The 17136-nt window shown below is 41.5% G+C and overlaps 1 protein-coding gene across 2 annotated transcripts; it reads left to right on the top strand.

The window, feature by feature from the left end:
- The first annotated feature begins 198 nt into the window (after nt 1–198).
- STRADB (STE20 related adaptor beta) lies at nt 199–16872 on the top strand. Of its 2 annotated transcripts, XM_079981060.1 has the most exons (12): nt 200–421; nt 2834–2890; nt 5233–5313; nt 7351–7453; nt 8857–8978; nt 9321–9429; nt 10506–10629; nt 11003–11174; nt 13074–13178; nt 13750–13976; nt 14534–14576; nt 15425–16872. In XM_079981060.1, exons 2-12 carry the CDS (start codon nt 2879–2881, stop codon nt 15572–15574), a joined length of 1248 nt encoding a protein of 415 aa, XP_079837186.1. In that variant the 5' UTR covers nt 200–421; nt 2834–2878; the 3' UTR covers nt 15575–16872. The 2 variants fall into 2 exon arrangements, with proteins under 2 accessions (XP_079837187.1, XP_079837186.1); XM_079981061.1 differs by lacking the exons at nt 8857–8978; nt 9321–9429 and having other exon boundaries at nt 199–421.
- The last annotated feature ends 264 nt before the right edge of the window (nt 16873–17136 follow it).

A 17136-nucleotide genomic window follows, 5' to 3' on the forward strand; every position in this document is an offset into this window, starting at 1 on the left:
GTCATGCAACGGTGAAGAAAGGGGGCGTTCCTATCTCTCCCCGCTGCGAAACCTCCCTCCGCCTGAGGAGAAATGCTGCCGCGGTGCACTTCGGGATTGGTAGTCCCGCGGCGGGCGGCAACCCTGAGGGGGGCGGGGCCTCCAGTTCGAGTCCGCCTCAGGCTGGCCGAGGGAGGCGGGCAAGGGGCTGAGGTGATTTTCCCCTCCGGTTTGTCTGAGGCCTCTTTGGCAACGGGAGGCAGCCTCTGTTTCTGGGCTCCCTCGGGGGGCGGCGGCGGCGGCCCGAGCCTGACAGACGGTGTGAGGTGGGCGCGGGCGGAGGGAGGCGAGACCAGCGGGGAAGGACCGACCCCCCTCGCCAGGACAAGTTTGGGTCTCCTCGGGAGTAAGGCCCTCTGGGCCCGGCGGGGCTTGCTTCCAGGTAAAAAAGTGCACGCGCGCGGCGCCGTAGTAGCTACCAGGTCCGGTTCGGTTGCAAAAAAGAGAGGGACGGTTATTGTTATCGTTTCGATTATGTGTTTATTTTTGCGTTGCAACGGGGAGGCGGGGGTTGCCCCGCGTTGTCGCCTTTCTCTCTCCGCGGCGGGGAGAAAATAGATCCTTGCTCATGCAAACCTAACATTTCCACTGACCCTGAACTTTCTGCAACACTTTGGGGGGGGGGTTTGAAGGCCCCGCTCCGTTTCCATATCGTGAGGGTGGCGGGCTAAATAATAATAATAATAATAATAATAATAATAATTTAAAGCATTAATTAATTTTCCAATAAGAACATCCAATTAACATATCAAATCCAATAAAAATAAAAAACTAAAATAAAAAAGTCCAATTGTCTTCCAAATTGTAATAATTTTTGGTGTTGGCTTCCCACGGTCTGAATTCCAAAGCGTTTTCAACATCTTAGTCCTGTCTCTCATCATCATCATCATCATCAATGTTTTTCATAATTCCATATCGCGATTTTATCCTCCACGTTTTGTCTCTGGCTCTGTGATCCTCATTCATGTCAGAAAACAGATGCTTTTTTTTCTATGGAGTGCAGATTTCTCCGTATATTGTACTTTTTCAGCTGTTTTTGTTTTTCATCGCACCGCTTCATTTAATTGCATCCATTCCAGACTTCTGTCCAGCTCTTTATTATTAATAATAAATAATAATAAAATTATTTATACCCCGCCCTCGCCAGCAAGACTGGGCTCAGGGCGGCTAACACCAGGTATAAAAACAATGGATTAAAATACAACTTAAAAACAAGAATAAAATACAACATTAAAATGCAGCCTCATTTCAGTAGAAACTCAAATCCAGGAAGGATGGGAAGGTAGCACTGCGGAGGAGCTGCCACCTTTGTTTTGGCAAAATACAGGGAGGGGCAGTTGGGGGGGAAGGCGATTCCCCCTAATAATAATAATAACAACAAAAACAACAATCTGCTGCTAAAGTGACTTCAAATTAATCCATTACATGTAAGAATGTTACTTGCCCCAAAATGGAAAAAGAAGTTCCAGTGAAAGAAGAATGGATACAAAAACTATGGAACATGCAGAAGTTGTGAAACTTACCAGAAAAATAAGAAATCAAGATAAACTTTTTATAAAAAAATGGAAATGGTTCATTGAGTATTTACAAACGAACTGTAAACAGATAAGGACATGGACAGGATTATTGTAATAACCTGCAGTTTTATAAGAGCATGCAGAAAGAGGGGGAAGGAAGTCGAGTTTTGAAATGTTATAGAGGTTGTGAAATTATTGACATGTATAACATTGAAAATCATGAATAGAAATGAAAGAAAAACACACACAAAGTAATCCATTACAATCTATTGCAGCCCAACAGGACTGCCCCTCAGGAATTTGTCACACAGAGATAGTGAGTTTGTAAATCTGTCTGTGTTTGGCTACCCAGAGCTTAAATGCATCACCTTTCACACACCCTTTCAAACACATATATTCTGAGAGGATCCCTAGCCTGGGGGAGAGAGAGAGTGGAGACAAAACTGTATCAGTACAGGACAATCCTGTATATAGGATAGGTGGCAACTGTATGCACAAGGCTACAAAGGAGGGAATTTACTGACTTATTCCAGATCAGCCTAACTGCAATCTCTCTGGAGTAAATTATCATTAGCATTTCAACGGGGCACATAATGTTTCTATATCCCATATGTAGCCAGATTTTGTGCATGCTGCTTGGAAAGTTAGCTGCATTCAAGCCTGTACGTTTAAGTAATTGAGTAAGACTTTAAGCCTGTACAGTGCATATAAGCAGGAGTTGTAGCAGCTCTTTCTTCTTTGCAGCATGGAAATTGCTAGGTAAATGATTGTTTGGAGGGCCCAAGCCCGTTCCATAAATATTATTTCAGTATTTAACAAGCATTTGATTTTTTATCAGTATTTTAGACATGTTGGGTTTTTTCCTATGTAAACTGCTTAGAGGTTTTTAGGTACATAAGAAAAGCCTTGCTGGATCAAACCAATGTGGCGTCCTGTTCCCACAGTGCTTTAGTTGAGATTCCTGCATTACAAGGGGTTGGGCTAGATGACCCTTGGGATCCCTTCCGACTACAATTCTGTACAAAACAGCAGTCTCCTCACTTGTGTTTTCCATTAAGTGGTGTTCAGATACATATCACCTCCACTACTGGTGGCAGCCAAGAATATTTAATTCTAACCTGACCAGCCACATGTAAAACTGATTATGGGAGCAGCCTTCTGAGAGTTTCATTCAGCGTGCTCAAGGCTGCATACATGGTCAAAGGGAAGAAGAATGACATCTTTGTTTGGTTACTGTTTGGGCTGAATGTAAACTTTATTTTGATACTCTTTTTCAGGGTAAATGGGTTTGCATGACATTTTCCATGAACTAAGGCAGTTCCATGTCTTGTTTGGTAAGCACATAATTTATTTTGACTTGCTTTCATATTATTATTTTTTTTGGACTCTTCAATAACATATCACAATGTTTGTACCATGTTGCAGGTATACATCTGGTTTGTGTGCTTTAACAAACAAACAAAAAAGAAAACAGCACCAAAATAACTTTCCCATTACTACCTTTGGTTCCTTTAAAAAAAGGTAAAGGTACCCCTGCCCGTACGGGCCAGTCGTGTCCGACTCTAGGGTTGTGCGCCCATCACACTTAAGAGGCCGGGGGCCAGCGCTGTTCGGAGACACTTCCGAGTCACGTGGCCAGTGTGATGAAGCTGCTCTGGCGAGCCAGCACCAGCGCAGCACACGGAAACGGCGTTTACCTTCCTGCTATAAAGCGGTACCTATTTATCTACTTGCACTTAGGGGTGCTTTCGAACTGCTAGGTGGGCAGGAGCTGGGACCGAAAGACGGGAGCTCACCCCGTTGCGGGGATTCGAACTGCCAGCCATACGATCAGCAAGTCCTAGGCGCTGAGGTTTTACCCACAGCGCCACCCACGTCCCTTGGTTCCTTTAAAGGTAAAGGTAAAGGTACCCCTGCCCGTACGGGCCAGTCTTGACAGACTCTGGGGTTGTGCGCCCATCTCACTTAAGAGGCCAGGGGCCAGCGCTGTCCGGAGACACTTCTGGGTCACGTGGCCAGCGTGACATCGCTGCTCTGGCCAGAGCCAGAGCCAGAGCCGCACACGGAAACGCCGTTTACCTTCCCGCTGGTAAGCGGTCCCTATTTATCTACTTGCACCCGGAGGTGCTTTCGAACTGCTAGGCTGGCAGGCGCTGGGACCGAGCAGCGGGAGCGCACCCCGCCGCAGGGATTCGAACCACCGACCTTTCGATCGGCAAGCCCTAGGCGCTGAGGCTTTAACCCACAGCGCTACCTGCGTCCCTCCTTGGTTCCTTTACATTTCACTAAACATGCTAATTTTGAGAACTACAAAGTGAGAATGGGAAATGTGAGTTCTTCAATTGTTGTCCATAGAGGGCACAACTCAGGCCTGCTCTGCTTCACTTTTATATGGAATATTCTTTGGGTTTTAAGAATGGGCTACTATGGATTCAATGTCTGCTTTTATATCTGCGCCTAAACATAGTGACCCAAGTTTTGGCTCAGAAGCACACAGCTGCCAGGCTTCATTCAATACTGAAGACCTATAGGGAGATCTCTATTCTGTGTTTGTATACAATTCTCAGTTCAACAAGGGTTTGAGGCATCCCAGGTGTGCCTGTTTTTCGCATCATCCATATAATGTTCTCATTCAACTGGCAGCCTGCACCCCCCCCGCCTTTAATTTGAACTTTGCCGAGCTGCAGATAATGTGGTAAGGAAAGGATCCAACATAAAATCATGTTGCTCAACTGGATATACTGAAGTTCATTGTGTGGGTTGTTGTTTTTAAATGTGGGGCTTTTCTGGGTACCATCTATTGCCACACACCCTACTTCCATTGGCAAGGTTCTTCTTGGTTGGCTGCTGTTGGGACCAGTCTTAACACCTATGTCCTTTTAATTTTTTTTAACTTGTTTTGTGCAAGTGTGGACTACTGTATTGGAAAAACTTGTATCATAAAAATAAAAAATTGGCTGTGTACACAGGTAAACCAAAGTCTCTGCACATGCCTATAGTGGACCTCAGGTTTCTGGGACTCAGGGAAGGTGGGGAAGTACTAACTGAGGGGAGGGGACAACAACACAGTGTGTGCATTGGAAACACCGAGATAGCATTCAGTTGAAAGCACTCAAAGATGCACATAAGTGCCCATGGAAAAATTGGATCTGAGTGACCCACACACATTAACACTTTGATGTATACACAGCCTATATGGACCATTGTTCAAAGAAGAGCCGAAGACTGCAATACAGTTGTACCTCGGAAGTCAAACAGAATCCGTTCTGGAAGTTTGTTCGACTTCCAAACGTTCGACTTCCAAATCATGGCTTCTGATTGGCTGCAGTAAGCTCCTGCAGCCAATCAGAACCCCCGTCGGACGTTTGGCTTCCAAAAGAACGTCTGAAAATCAGAACTCACTTCCGATTTTCGATCATTCAGGAGTCAGAACATTGGATTCCCAAGGCATTCGGGAACCAAGGTACGACTGTAGATTATTTGGAGAAATCATACTTGGTCATGATTTTTCAAAATGGTGTTAATTGTCCAGAGATTCTGGATAGTCTGGGGTAGGTTTTTACTTTGTTACTGTTTTGTGAGGTTCCAGCCGCCCATCATTATAGGTCACCTGGCAACAATATTAAATGTTAAAATATAATAGAGGGAACACTTATTGACTGTTATGCTTTTCAAGGACTGTTCCTGTATTCTACGGACACAAATTGAATCCATTGGAGCAGAAAAGCAATCAGAAGGCAGCAGCACTCAAGACTTGGTAAGAGAAAATGTATATTAACTTGACCTGTTTCACTAGTGTTAGTCCTAGTACAATTATGTCTGCATTCTTGAAGCAGAGCTCGCACCACTTATTTTCTGCTGTTTCCAAATGGAAACACTTGGTACCTCTGTTCTCAGCAGAGAATAGTCATTAGCCCAGCAATAAGAAATAAGAGCCGGTTCCTCAGAGTGTTTTTGAGACAATTACATGGAGAGGCATATCCATTATAGATATACAGTGGTACCTCGGGTTACATACGCTTCAGATTACATATGCTTCAGGTTACAGACTCCGCTAACCCAGAAATAGTGCTTCAGGATGAGAACAGAAATCGTGCTTCTGCGGCACGGCAGCAGCAGGAGGCCCCATTAGCTAAAGTGGTGCTTCAGGTTAAGAACAGTTTCAGGTTAAGTACGGACCTCCAGAACGAATTAAGTACTTAACCCGAGGTACCACTGTATCTGAATTAAGGAGAGCCACATTACTGTGATTCAGAATCCCTCACAGGGCTCCCATCGCAAGCTAAGCCAAGCAGAGCTTTCTGCATGCAACATGAGAAATTTTCCCTTCCACAGCTGAGAATTTCTGGTGGACCATAGGAAGAGTACATAATTTGGATTGTGGAACCAGTTAATTTCTCTGCTTTGGTTTTATAGTGCTGCTGTTCCATGAGTTAGAATCATAGGATTGTAGAGCTGGAAGGGACCACGGCTCATCTAGTCTAACACCTTGCAATGCAGGAATCTTTCACCCAACCTGGGGCTCAAACTCACAACCCTGAGATTAAGAATCTCATGCTCTACCAACTGGGCTATCTAGTTTTTCCAGTACACCACTTTGGATATGTTTCTGAGAAAAGCAATTTATACATTTTAAAAATAAAATATATTAATTTGGCTGCATTTGCATGTAGCAGCACATAAGTAACGCTATAATGCTTGATGGACGGATGGGCACTAAGTCAAGCAGCACATGGTATTGTAACTTGGCACAGTTCCTGAATATAATAGAAGTGGAAATACAATTGAAAAACATGGTATATGGTTTTTACTGTCTGATATAGTAGGAAATGCAGAATTTAATTTTCTTACTCTTATTTCTCATATGCTGTGTGGGGTGAAGTCTCCTTTATGACATTTATAGTAACTAATTCACCCTCTAACACCAAAAGCAATGGCAATAGAAAAAGACTTTGTCGTGCTTCTGACCACAGTGATCCATGCGACGGTCACCTCCAGGCTTGACTACTGTAATTCTCTCTACGCGGGGCTGCCCTTGAAGCTGTCCCAGAAACTCCAGCGGGTGCAGAATGCTGCAGCGAGGCTCCTCACAGGGTCTCTGCCATGGGAGCATATTCACCCAGTGCTTTTCCAGCTGCACTGGCTCCCGGTGGAGTACAGGGTCAGATTTAAGGTGCTGGTTTTGACTTTTAAAGCCCTTCACGGCCTAGGAGCCTCGTATCTACGGGATCGCCTCTTCTGGTATGCCCCACAGAGGACCTTAAGGTCCATATATAGCAACACCCTAGAGGTCCTGGGCCCTAAGGAAGTTAGATTAGCCTCAACCAGAGCCAGGGCCTTCTCAACACTGGCTCCGGCTTGGTGGAATGCTCTGTCTCATGAGACCAGGGCCCTGCGGGATCTGATTTCTTTCCGCAGGGCCTGTAAGACAGAGTTGTTCCACCTGGCCTTTGGCTCAGAATCAGTTTGATTCCCTCCCCCTTTTTCTTTTTCCTTTCTCCTCCTATGATGAGATTGCTGCCTAATTGTTTTAATATTGTATCTTAATCTTTTAAATTGTATTTTAATCAACTTGTTTTTATTATTGGTTGTTAGCCGCCCTGAGCCCTGTCTTGGCTGGGGAGGGCGGGGTATAAATACAATTTTATTATTATGATGATGATGATGATGGAAGATGTATAGGCTGGCAGATCTGCAAGATTAACATGAAGTTACACTGTTCACTGCAATTTTATACAGTAAAAGTGTGTGTGTGTGTGTGTGTGTGTGTGTGTACATCTTTTTTTCTATTCAGACAGATGAACCTGCTTTATACTGGGGACAATTGGCTCAAAGAGGAGATGAAGAAATATCATGGTCCTCGGATGTATCCCATTATGATATCCAGGTGGAAATAGGTAACTGACTAGTTTGTAATCTGAAATACGCTATTTCCTATTTTTATGTTTGAAAGCGTTTTTATACACCATTCTTCAGCTGAAAAAAGGCTTATAGGAAGGGTGATTTACAATTACCTTATCTTCCTACTTTGTCTGGCTGAGAGATCTTTAGAAAACTGGACAGTATTGTTCCCTGGTGTGAAAATCCAGTGTTTTGCCAATGTTTGGCCAATACATTTGAGTCATACAACATTTTTAATTGATCTTAATATTTGCTTGTTCTGTTCCATCTAGCTCCATTTGACTGCTTGTTTTCTTTGTGATTAAAATATCAGGCATCAATGCCCTTTTGAAACATAGTAGCTGCAGTGGTGTAAGTGATAACTTCGTCTTCCAAAGATGCTGCAGATTGCTGCCCTGTTCTCTCTCTGTCTCTTAGCCAGGGAATGCATCTAGCCCCTTCTTTTTACTTGAGGAAAGTGCAAGTTTGCATTGTTCTCTGATGAAAATCTATTCATTGCCATTGTTCATGGGAACGTTCTCCTTTTGAAGCAGAGCAACACCTTTGCGTTTTGCCTTTGCGTTTTAATGGCCAGCCAATGTTAGTTGTTGCCAGTGATTACTCTGGGACTGATGGGAGGGTACCACTTGTGGCACCATGAGGCAGAAGCCTATTTTCAAATTGATTTGAATTGATTTTTTTCTCAATCCCCAGTTTGCTTTTCTGCCAACACTTTCATTTAATCACTGCCGAAATGTGTTTCACATGTTGTGTATATACTGTCCATTGCTGTGCTTTCCTGTATGCAAGCTAAAGAGTATTGCTATCCTTTTGAAGATATCAATCTTTGTCATTTAGCACTCAGCTTGACCTTGTAAAAATGGTTTGATGGCACTTGGTAGCTGTTCCTTGGATTCTGATAAATTAGCTCCTAGACACAGAATCTATTCCAAAACCCTGTGATAGTTGAGCTAAGTCAAAGCCAGACTTGCAGCAGTGTCTTTTTTGGTTGCTCAGATTAGCCAGTGTGGTGTAGTGGTTAAGAGCAGTGGACTCGTAATCTGGTGAACCGGGTTCGCGTCCCTGCTCCTCCACATGCAGCTGCTGGGTGACCTTGGGCCAGTCACACTTCTCTGAAGTCTCTCAGCCTCACTCACCTCACAGAGTGTTTGTTGTGGAGGAGGAAGGGAAAGGAGAATGTTAGCCGCTTTGAGACTCCTTCGGGTAGTGATAAAGCGGGATATCAAATCCAAACTCTTCTTCTAGCTGATTCCTTATGTGCAGTCTCAGAACAGCTTTTTCTTCATAATCTGTCAGTATTTGCCTTGAATATTGGGATTGTACGAATGCTAAATGATAAAGCAGTAACTAAGAAACATTGCAAAGTTGTTAAAGTGATCAACTTCTGTTTTGCTAATAGGAAGGGGATGCAGCAACTTAACTTCAATCTACCTCGCACGTCACATCCCTACAGGAACACTGGTGGCTGTAAGGATTACAGATCTGGAAAGATGTTCTGAAGAACACTTGAAAGCTTTACAAGTAAAACAGATGTTTTAACATTTTAAATATTTATGAAGTTAACATGTAAAAGGAGAGGTGATTTTCAAACTTTGTACAAAGTGCTTAAAAATGAAGACCCTTTGAAGTTGCCAGGTTATTAAAAAGAAAAGTACTTCTAGATATGCTAATAATTCCAAAAAACTTGTGATTAGATGCAGGGACAGCTTTCTCAAATTGCACCTCTGGCATTGTGCAACAATCCAAAAATTATTCATTTCTGATTAAGGGATTGTCTTCAGAGTGGCAGTAGGCTGTGGCTAAGGGTTTGTGGAATGTTCCATTGCTCTTTTAAAGAATTAAAACATGTATTCTTTCATCTAGAATGAGGTGGTTTTATCCCATTCCTTTCGACACCCTAATATCATGACTCTTTGGGCAGTGTTCACTGCTGGAAGCTGGCTTTGGGTTATTTCTCCTTTCATGGCCTACTGTAAGTATTCTGTTGAGGAAAGCTACAAATTAATTGAATTATCTCTGTACGGGCTCATTAAGGATTGTGTCCACTCTCATTTCGTCTCTTCATCCCTGCAGTCCACCCCACCCCCCAAATCCACTCCAGAGGATCTTACAACCCTCTGAAGCAGATTTTGAGGGTACATGACGTGCTCCAGGAAGCAGGAGAATGGGAAATTTCTGTTGTGACAGTGGGAATCTACTCGGCTCATGCAGTGGCAGTTTTGTATGCAACTCTATGTGTTTAGTTTACATACCATGCATTTGAGCTATCAAACTTAAGAGCAGCTTGCTCGTTTATTGAAAAGTATGTATATATTGCTTAATATTTTTAAAGCCTGTACCTTTTGCATGTTGACAAGATATAAGTCAAGGATGGGATAGACCAGTTGTGGGGAACCTCCTGCCTTGCAGTCCTTATTAGGCCCAGTATGGTTTCCAACTTGGCCCACAAGGCCATTTCTTCCAAAGCATATGTGATGTCAGAAGTAGGGTGGGCAAGGACATTGTTCCTTTGTAGCATAATGTGAGCTCCCAGTTGTTTTTCTGCAAGTGCCTTGTCTGTAGGCCAAACTGTGCCTGTAAACAGACTTATCAGTGGTTACCATAAGCCCCTTTGAATTTTGACAGCACCACAGGGCGATGGAATTAAGGATCTGGCCCACTGGCCAGATTCAGTTCTCTGCACGAGGCAGCTTCTTCCTTTAATGCCTGCCTCTTTTAAGCAGTGGGACTACCTCAATAAACAGGAAAGAAGAGAGAAATTGGCTCTTTTGTCAAAAGCTGTATCATTCAGGCCTGCTCTTGAGTCCACAGGCAAATTCTTGTGTGGCAATATTTTTAGGGGCAACACTGATCAATACAAAAAGAGCATTTCCAATATCCTTCATAATATGCAAAATTGTTCTTTGAACCTACACTATGTACACTATGTAGCAGGGGGATCAGATTTATGTGTTACACCTTTCTGAATTTCGACAGGAAATGTCCACTCTGCTTTCATTGCATAAATAATGTTTTGACTTGCTAGCAAGTTACATGCACCTTTTCTAGGTTCAGCCAGCCATCTACTGAGGACTTACTTTCCTGAAGGCATGAGTGAAGTGTTGATAGGAAATATCCTGTTTGGAGCAATCAGCGGGTTAAACTACATGCACCAACATGGCTACATTCACAGGTAATGTGTAGAGAGGTTTTAAAGAAAATGACAGACGATTGGGACCAAGGGTAAATGGGAAGACCAGAGTCCCCATCTCTGTTCTATTTGGGTGACTTGAGATTTTTGAAACGGTTGAGTTGGCACAAGGCACTCTTTGCTCTGTGGTGACCGTATCTTCATGCACCATCATTCAGTGAGAGCTGGCATTACAGTATTCCTACATTGCGGTCAAGAGCAACACAAAGCACAATGTACATCTCCATTATGCATGATACACTCACTCTCTTATGCAGTGCAGGGTAATGACTCTTCATATGAACAATCCTGTATGTGTGTTAGAATCTTGTTTTTCTCTTAATCTAACTAAACCACCACTTGTTATGTCTTTCAGAAGTATTAAAGCTAGCCATATACTGATTTCAGGGGATGGCCTGGTGTATCTTTCTGGATTAAACCATCTTTGCAGCCTAGTGAGCAGTGGGAAACGGTTAAAAGCTGTGTATGACTTCCCCCAGTTCAGTGCATCAATGCTTCCCTGGCTGAGTCCTGAACTACTGAGGCAGGTCAGTATATGATGCAGTTCACTGTGGCTGAGCAGTCGTGCAGAAAATACGTATTGGCACAGATTGCATCTAAGAAATGTCTATAAAGAATTCTAATTGTGCCTTATAAAAGCTAATCTTAATTACTTAATGTCCTCCTTTTTATTATTAACATTTGACATCTCTGTGTTCTATATAACACTATAATTAAATACAGTGGTACCTTGGCTTACATACGCTTCAGGTTACATATGCTTCAGGTTACAGACTCCACTAACCCAGAAATAGTGCTTCAGGTTAAGAACTTTGCTTCAGGATGAGAACAGAAATCGTGCTCTGGCGGCACGGCGGCAGCAGGAGGCCCCATTAGCTAAAGTGATTCAGGTTAAGAACAGTTTCAGGTTAAGAACGGACCTCTAGAACGAATTAAGTACTTAACCTGAGGTACCACTGTACATGCATTTCACATTATTTGAGAAGTTATGGATAATGTGAAATGCATGCCTCTAAATTGTTGTAGCCCTATAATTTATGTTGAAATATGAAATTATTCTTGCTGATTATTACTGAAATTAAGTGGAATGGTTTCGCACATCCTTACATGATAGATTGCTACCTCTTATCTTCCTTGTAGGAGCTGTAACAATTATTCTAACTCCTAAATTTTTGTAAATATTTTCATCCCTCTCCATTCCTCACATTATTGGGAGGAACGCTGGAGTGAACTAGAACCATTAAGCTGGAGGTCTGATTTCTGTCTACTTCTATAGTTATTACTTGAGATTTTAAAGAACATTTATAATGAAATGATCAGGCCTTAGTAGAATATCAAGGATTATATAATGATGAATGTGAAATTAGAAACTAAGGTCTAAGCATACAGCTATATCTGGTTTGGCATGACATGTACTTATATTACCAAGTTAAATATTACCAAGTTCTTAACGGATCTTGTTTGAGTGACCCAGATGAATAATTTACACACACCTACATATATATGCAGGAACTAATACCACAGATTACATGACAGTGGCTTTTATTATGGAAGTAGTCTCCTGGTCCACACAGCATGCTGGCTCCCAGAAAGGAGATTGTGGCCTCTTTGCTCCTTCTCAGTCATTTTGCTGCTGCACTGCTTGCTCCAGTTTAGCTTAGCATCTCTTCCAAACCTAGGTTTGTGGTTTAGCTCTCTCTAGACAAACCACAAGCCATAACCAAGATTTGTCCTATGATTGACAGCTCATGGTTTGTTCATGAGTCTAGGTTCAAACATGTTTTAGCATGGCACAGGAGCAAAATGACTAGGGAGAAAGTGAAACAGTCATGATCTACATTTGCACTAAGCCTTACTGCAACTTGAAAACCAGCTCAATATTTTCCCTGTTGTGATCACCAGCCTATAAAGTACAACCCTTTCTCCTAGTTTAAACCACATCAAGTGGGTTCTGACTTTGTGATAAACCTATGAAATGCAGCCTGGCAGAACTGGCACATAAATTAATTTCTAGCTTCTTACAGGTTTCAGGTATTTCAGTGTAAATATGATTAACCTTAGTACCGATTTTCAGTATAAAACAGCACTGAAGACCATAGCTGTATTTTATGGTGTTGATATTCCATTTTGCACATGAAGCCATTTGAAAGGAAGCTAAAGGTTGTATTATGAACTTGTTAAATGCAGCAAATACCATTTTTGTGAAGAAAAAATAGTGCAGTTGTGTTAAAACCAGTACCATACTCAAAGGGTATGTGTGCTTCAGGGCTTGAATGTAGCAACAGGCTTATTTTTATTTAAATTTATAGGGTATCTTTTTTCAAAAAAACCCACCAACTTTTAATAGTTGAATATGCATGTTTATTTCAATTCATGGCACACTGGCATGTATTCAGCAGTTATCAATGCAATGTCTTCTTCCATAGGATATGTATGGCTATAATGTGAAGTCTGACATCTATAGTGTGGGCATTACAGCATGTGAACTAGCTAATGGGCATGTACCTTTTCAGGATATACCTCGGACGCAGGTAAGGCACAAAACTCTTCAACTTATGACCGATAACGATGTCATGAAAAGAGAGGTGCCAATTTTGAGGATCTCGAACACCTAGCTACCTAATGCAATAAGACTTCCTCTGTTGTAATATTTCTAAAATGTATGTGTTTCAGCATATTTGCAAACATCAAAATGCATCCTTTCTGGTGCTCTATTTTTAAAAAATGTTGCAAAGTGGTTCAGAAATGTTTACCTATTCAGGAAGCATTGTTTTGAATAGTGTTTGTGCCAAGTTTGTTACATGTTCCCTGATTGTCTAGTCTAAGAAGCATCGCCCTCACTCTGATTGGATTGTTCGCTCTTAGTTGGCTGTGTAGCTTTATGACACTATAATATAAATAATTGATTGGATTCAGAAGCAACATGAGATAGGGGTGGCAGTAAACAGCTTTGATAAAAGGTGCACATTTTAGAATCATGCCCCCCGCCCCCCCCCCGGAAATATTTACACTGAAAGTACCCCTACTGACCCAGAAATTAAACAGGTGTACATTTGAGGTGTACAGGTAGGGCTAAGACAGTCAACGGACATTTTCTTTCAGATGCTGCTGCAGAAGCTGAAAGGTCCCTCTTATTGTCCTTGGGCTATAAATACTTTTCCGCGTGGTGAATCCAGGATAAAAAATTCTCGATCAGGGATTGACTCTGGAATTGGTGAAAGTATGACACACACAATGACAAGTGAGAGATTGCAGACTCCACCAAAAACTTTCTCCCCAGCTTTCCATAACTTGATAGAACTCTGTTTGCAACAGGACCCAGAGAAAAGGTAAGGCTGTTAGAATTGAGTTGCTGCAGTTAATATTTGTATGGGGTTCAAAGAGCTTTCTAATTGCTTGAAAACTTTGTTTTATACATGAGCTCGAAGTTATCAAGAACTTCCCTCTGTATATTTCACATAGATGCAGTACATAAATGTATATTTTGTTCACTCACAGTGCAAATAGATATGTAATTTTTGGTGTGGATGGTCACACTTTCCTTGCATTTTAAAAGCTATTTTGGAAAATGTCAAAATGACCTTTTCTAACTTAAGTGTAGCTATATATTTAATCAGTTCAAGAGGCAGTTAATTGATTAAATTCTACAGTCAGTTGATAGTCCCAATTTTAAAATATCCACATATGAGGAGCCGGAAGCTACACTTTTTGCAGGGTTTATGTTATTTTGAAAATGAGCAATTTTAACAAGTAGGGAGCTTACTTAAAATGGAATACTTATGCTTGATTTTTCTTTCTATTGACTGACCCTGTAATAGGCAACAAGAGAAGGGGAAGTTATTGATACTGTAAATATCTAAGTTCTGTTTTTCTTCCTGGGATCTAGGCCATCAGCAAGAGGTCTCCTGTCACATGCTTTTTTCAAGCAGGTGAGCTTGTTACAAATTATTAGATGTGTGAATTGCAGCTAAAGACCAAGGCTTTGATCGAGAAAACATTCGTGAACTGGGTACAACAAGCTGCTCATAGCTGAACATGGCTGAAACTGTGGTGCCTATAGATGGAAGGCAATGTATCTGGAGCAGTTTGATTGCAATTTGGAGAACTACGACAAGTGGGATTTGTGCACAATATGCTTGCAGAAGGGACACAATACAATTGCTTCTTGTACTACGTGGTAGACAGTGTTCTCATCAGCAATGGGGAATATCTGGCTGCAGGTGCTACAAATGAGCAAGGAACCTCTGGCCCTCAAATGTTATCCACCCCTTTCTAGTGTCACTAATTCATTGAGCCTGGTTACTGATAGTTGCATGCCTTGAGAAAGTAAACCAGAGCTTTAGAATCTGAATTCTGTGCCTGTTGCAAGTTAACGAGCCTATCCAAATAAATTCACTATGGCTTTGGCATATTTGTGGGTAAATGTAAAGGTGACTGACTCTGGGGTTGCGGTGCTCATCTCGCTTTACTGCCCGAGGGAGCCGGCGTATGTGGCTAGCATGACTAAGCCGCTTCTGGCGAAACCAGAACAGCGCACGGAAACGCAGTTTACCTTCCCGCCAAAGCGGTACCTATTTATCTACTTGCACTTTGACGTGCTTTTGAACTGCTAGGTGGGCAGGAGCAGGGACAGAGCAACGGGAGCTCACCCCGTCGCGGGGATTCGAACTGCCAACCTTCTGATCGGCAAGTCCTAGGCTCTGTGGTTTAACCCACAGCGCCACCCGTGTCCAAGTTCAAGTTCACTATTCCAAATCACTGTGTTCTCTCATTTCAGGTAAAAGAACAAACGAAGGGTTCTTTACTTTCACTGCTGCCTCCTGCCGTCCAACATGTCCAGCCACAGGTGCCAACAGTGTGTTCAGCAGCCATCTGTAAGACTGGATACATTTTGCCAAATGAGAGAGAGGTGTACTGGGAATTCTAAAGATACTAAACCATACCTCTGATATCTCTCTCTAGGAAAAAAATAATGTGATTTTTGTCGCTGCTTTTTCCTTTTCATGTTCAAAATACAAATATTAGTTATATACTTGAAAATGATAATTTTTTTGTGCCAATACTTTATATGAGAAAAATTCTTCCAAAGTGGTACTACAGAATGCAGCAACCCTCACTTCTTGAATTACCATAAATGCCTACACTTTCTCAAGCATCTCCCTTCCATTCTTACAATTGAATTGCAATGGTGCATATTTTAGCCTGGTATGGCATGTCTGATATATCTATGCCTTTACTGCCTCAGAAGTGTTAATCTAAAATACTGTTTCCCTTCTCTCAGCTTGTGTGTGTGTGTGTCTGTGTGTGTGTGTGTGTACACTATAAACTTCTTTAAAGTAATGCCTATTCCTACTTTAAAAAATTGGTGTGCAAACCATTGTGAGCTTTGTATGCCATCTACCCTCCAATGGGGTAGCCATTACTGAGGCCTGGAGACAGCTGTGATCTTTAATGCAAGGTATCTTTTTAACAAAACCTAATCAAGGGAGAATAATTTGCATAACAGCAGTAAAACAGGAGTTTGAAACTACTTGATTATATTATTTATAAAGAGATTGCTTAATAGACCCGCAGCTCTGCCTTGGGCTCACATCTCACTAGCCTTTAAAAAGCCAACATCTCAAGTTGAATACTGTTGCACCAGCGAGGAAAAGGAATCTATGTGGCATACAGAAGACCCACTGAATGGAAGCAATGGCTTTAATACTATGGCAATACATGACTGTTGGAGGTATACTGCTGCAAACACTATTCTAGGAAGCAAAAGATGCTTAAATGAGATGGGACTTATGCCTTGCATTTTGTCCTTTTTGTTGTGCCTTTCATTGAGACAGAATTCCCAATTACAAACAAGAAGCAGCAGCAATATAAAGGCCAGACTGACAAGAAACTGCTCTAGTACTGTGAATGACTGACTGAACATGACCTTAACCAAAATTCTTGCTTTTTGTACAGCATATAATTTTGGGGACAGGGTTTTTAATACTGAGATATTTACAACTATATTTTATTAATGCACATTTTATTTGATCATGTAAAATAGACGTTAGCTTAATTTTTTTAAAAAAGTGTAACCTCACAAAGTTATATCAGATGTGATGTTATTAGCATCACAATTGTTCTTTTAAATAGGAAACTACTGAAGTAATTTTTATGTGTTTGCGATCTCTTGCCATCTCAACTCTGACAAATGTAACTGGAATAAAATGTACTTATTTCAAGAAAGCTCTTCAGTCATGCTTCTTCTGGTGGTATTTTTACTTCATACTTATAAGTCAGCTAAAACTACTTTTGAGACCAAATATCAAATTTAAACAATTAAATATATAATAATGCAGTAGTTGTTTTTTTAAAAAAAACAACTACTACATTATTACATATTTAATGGTTTTTTTTTTAAAAAAAAAAAACCCTACTTGCATGACACTTATTTCCTACAGATTTGTCAAGATATATATGATTGCTGCCAGTGCCACTGTGAGGATAAAA

The sequence above is a fragment of the Podarcis cretensis genome (genome assembly GCF_951804945.1).
Source record: "Podarcis cretensis genome assembly, chromosome: 1".
Lineage (NCBI taxonomy): Eukaryota > Metazoa > Chordata > Lepidosauria > Squamata > Lacertidae > Podarcis > Podarcis cretensis.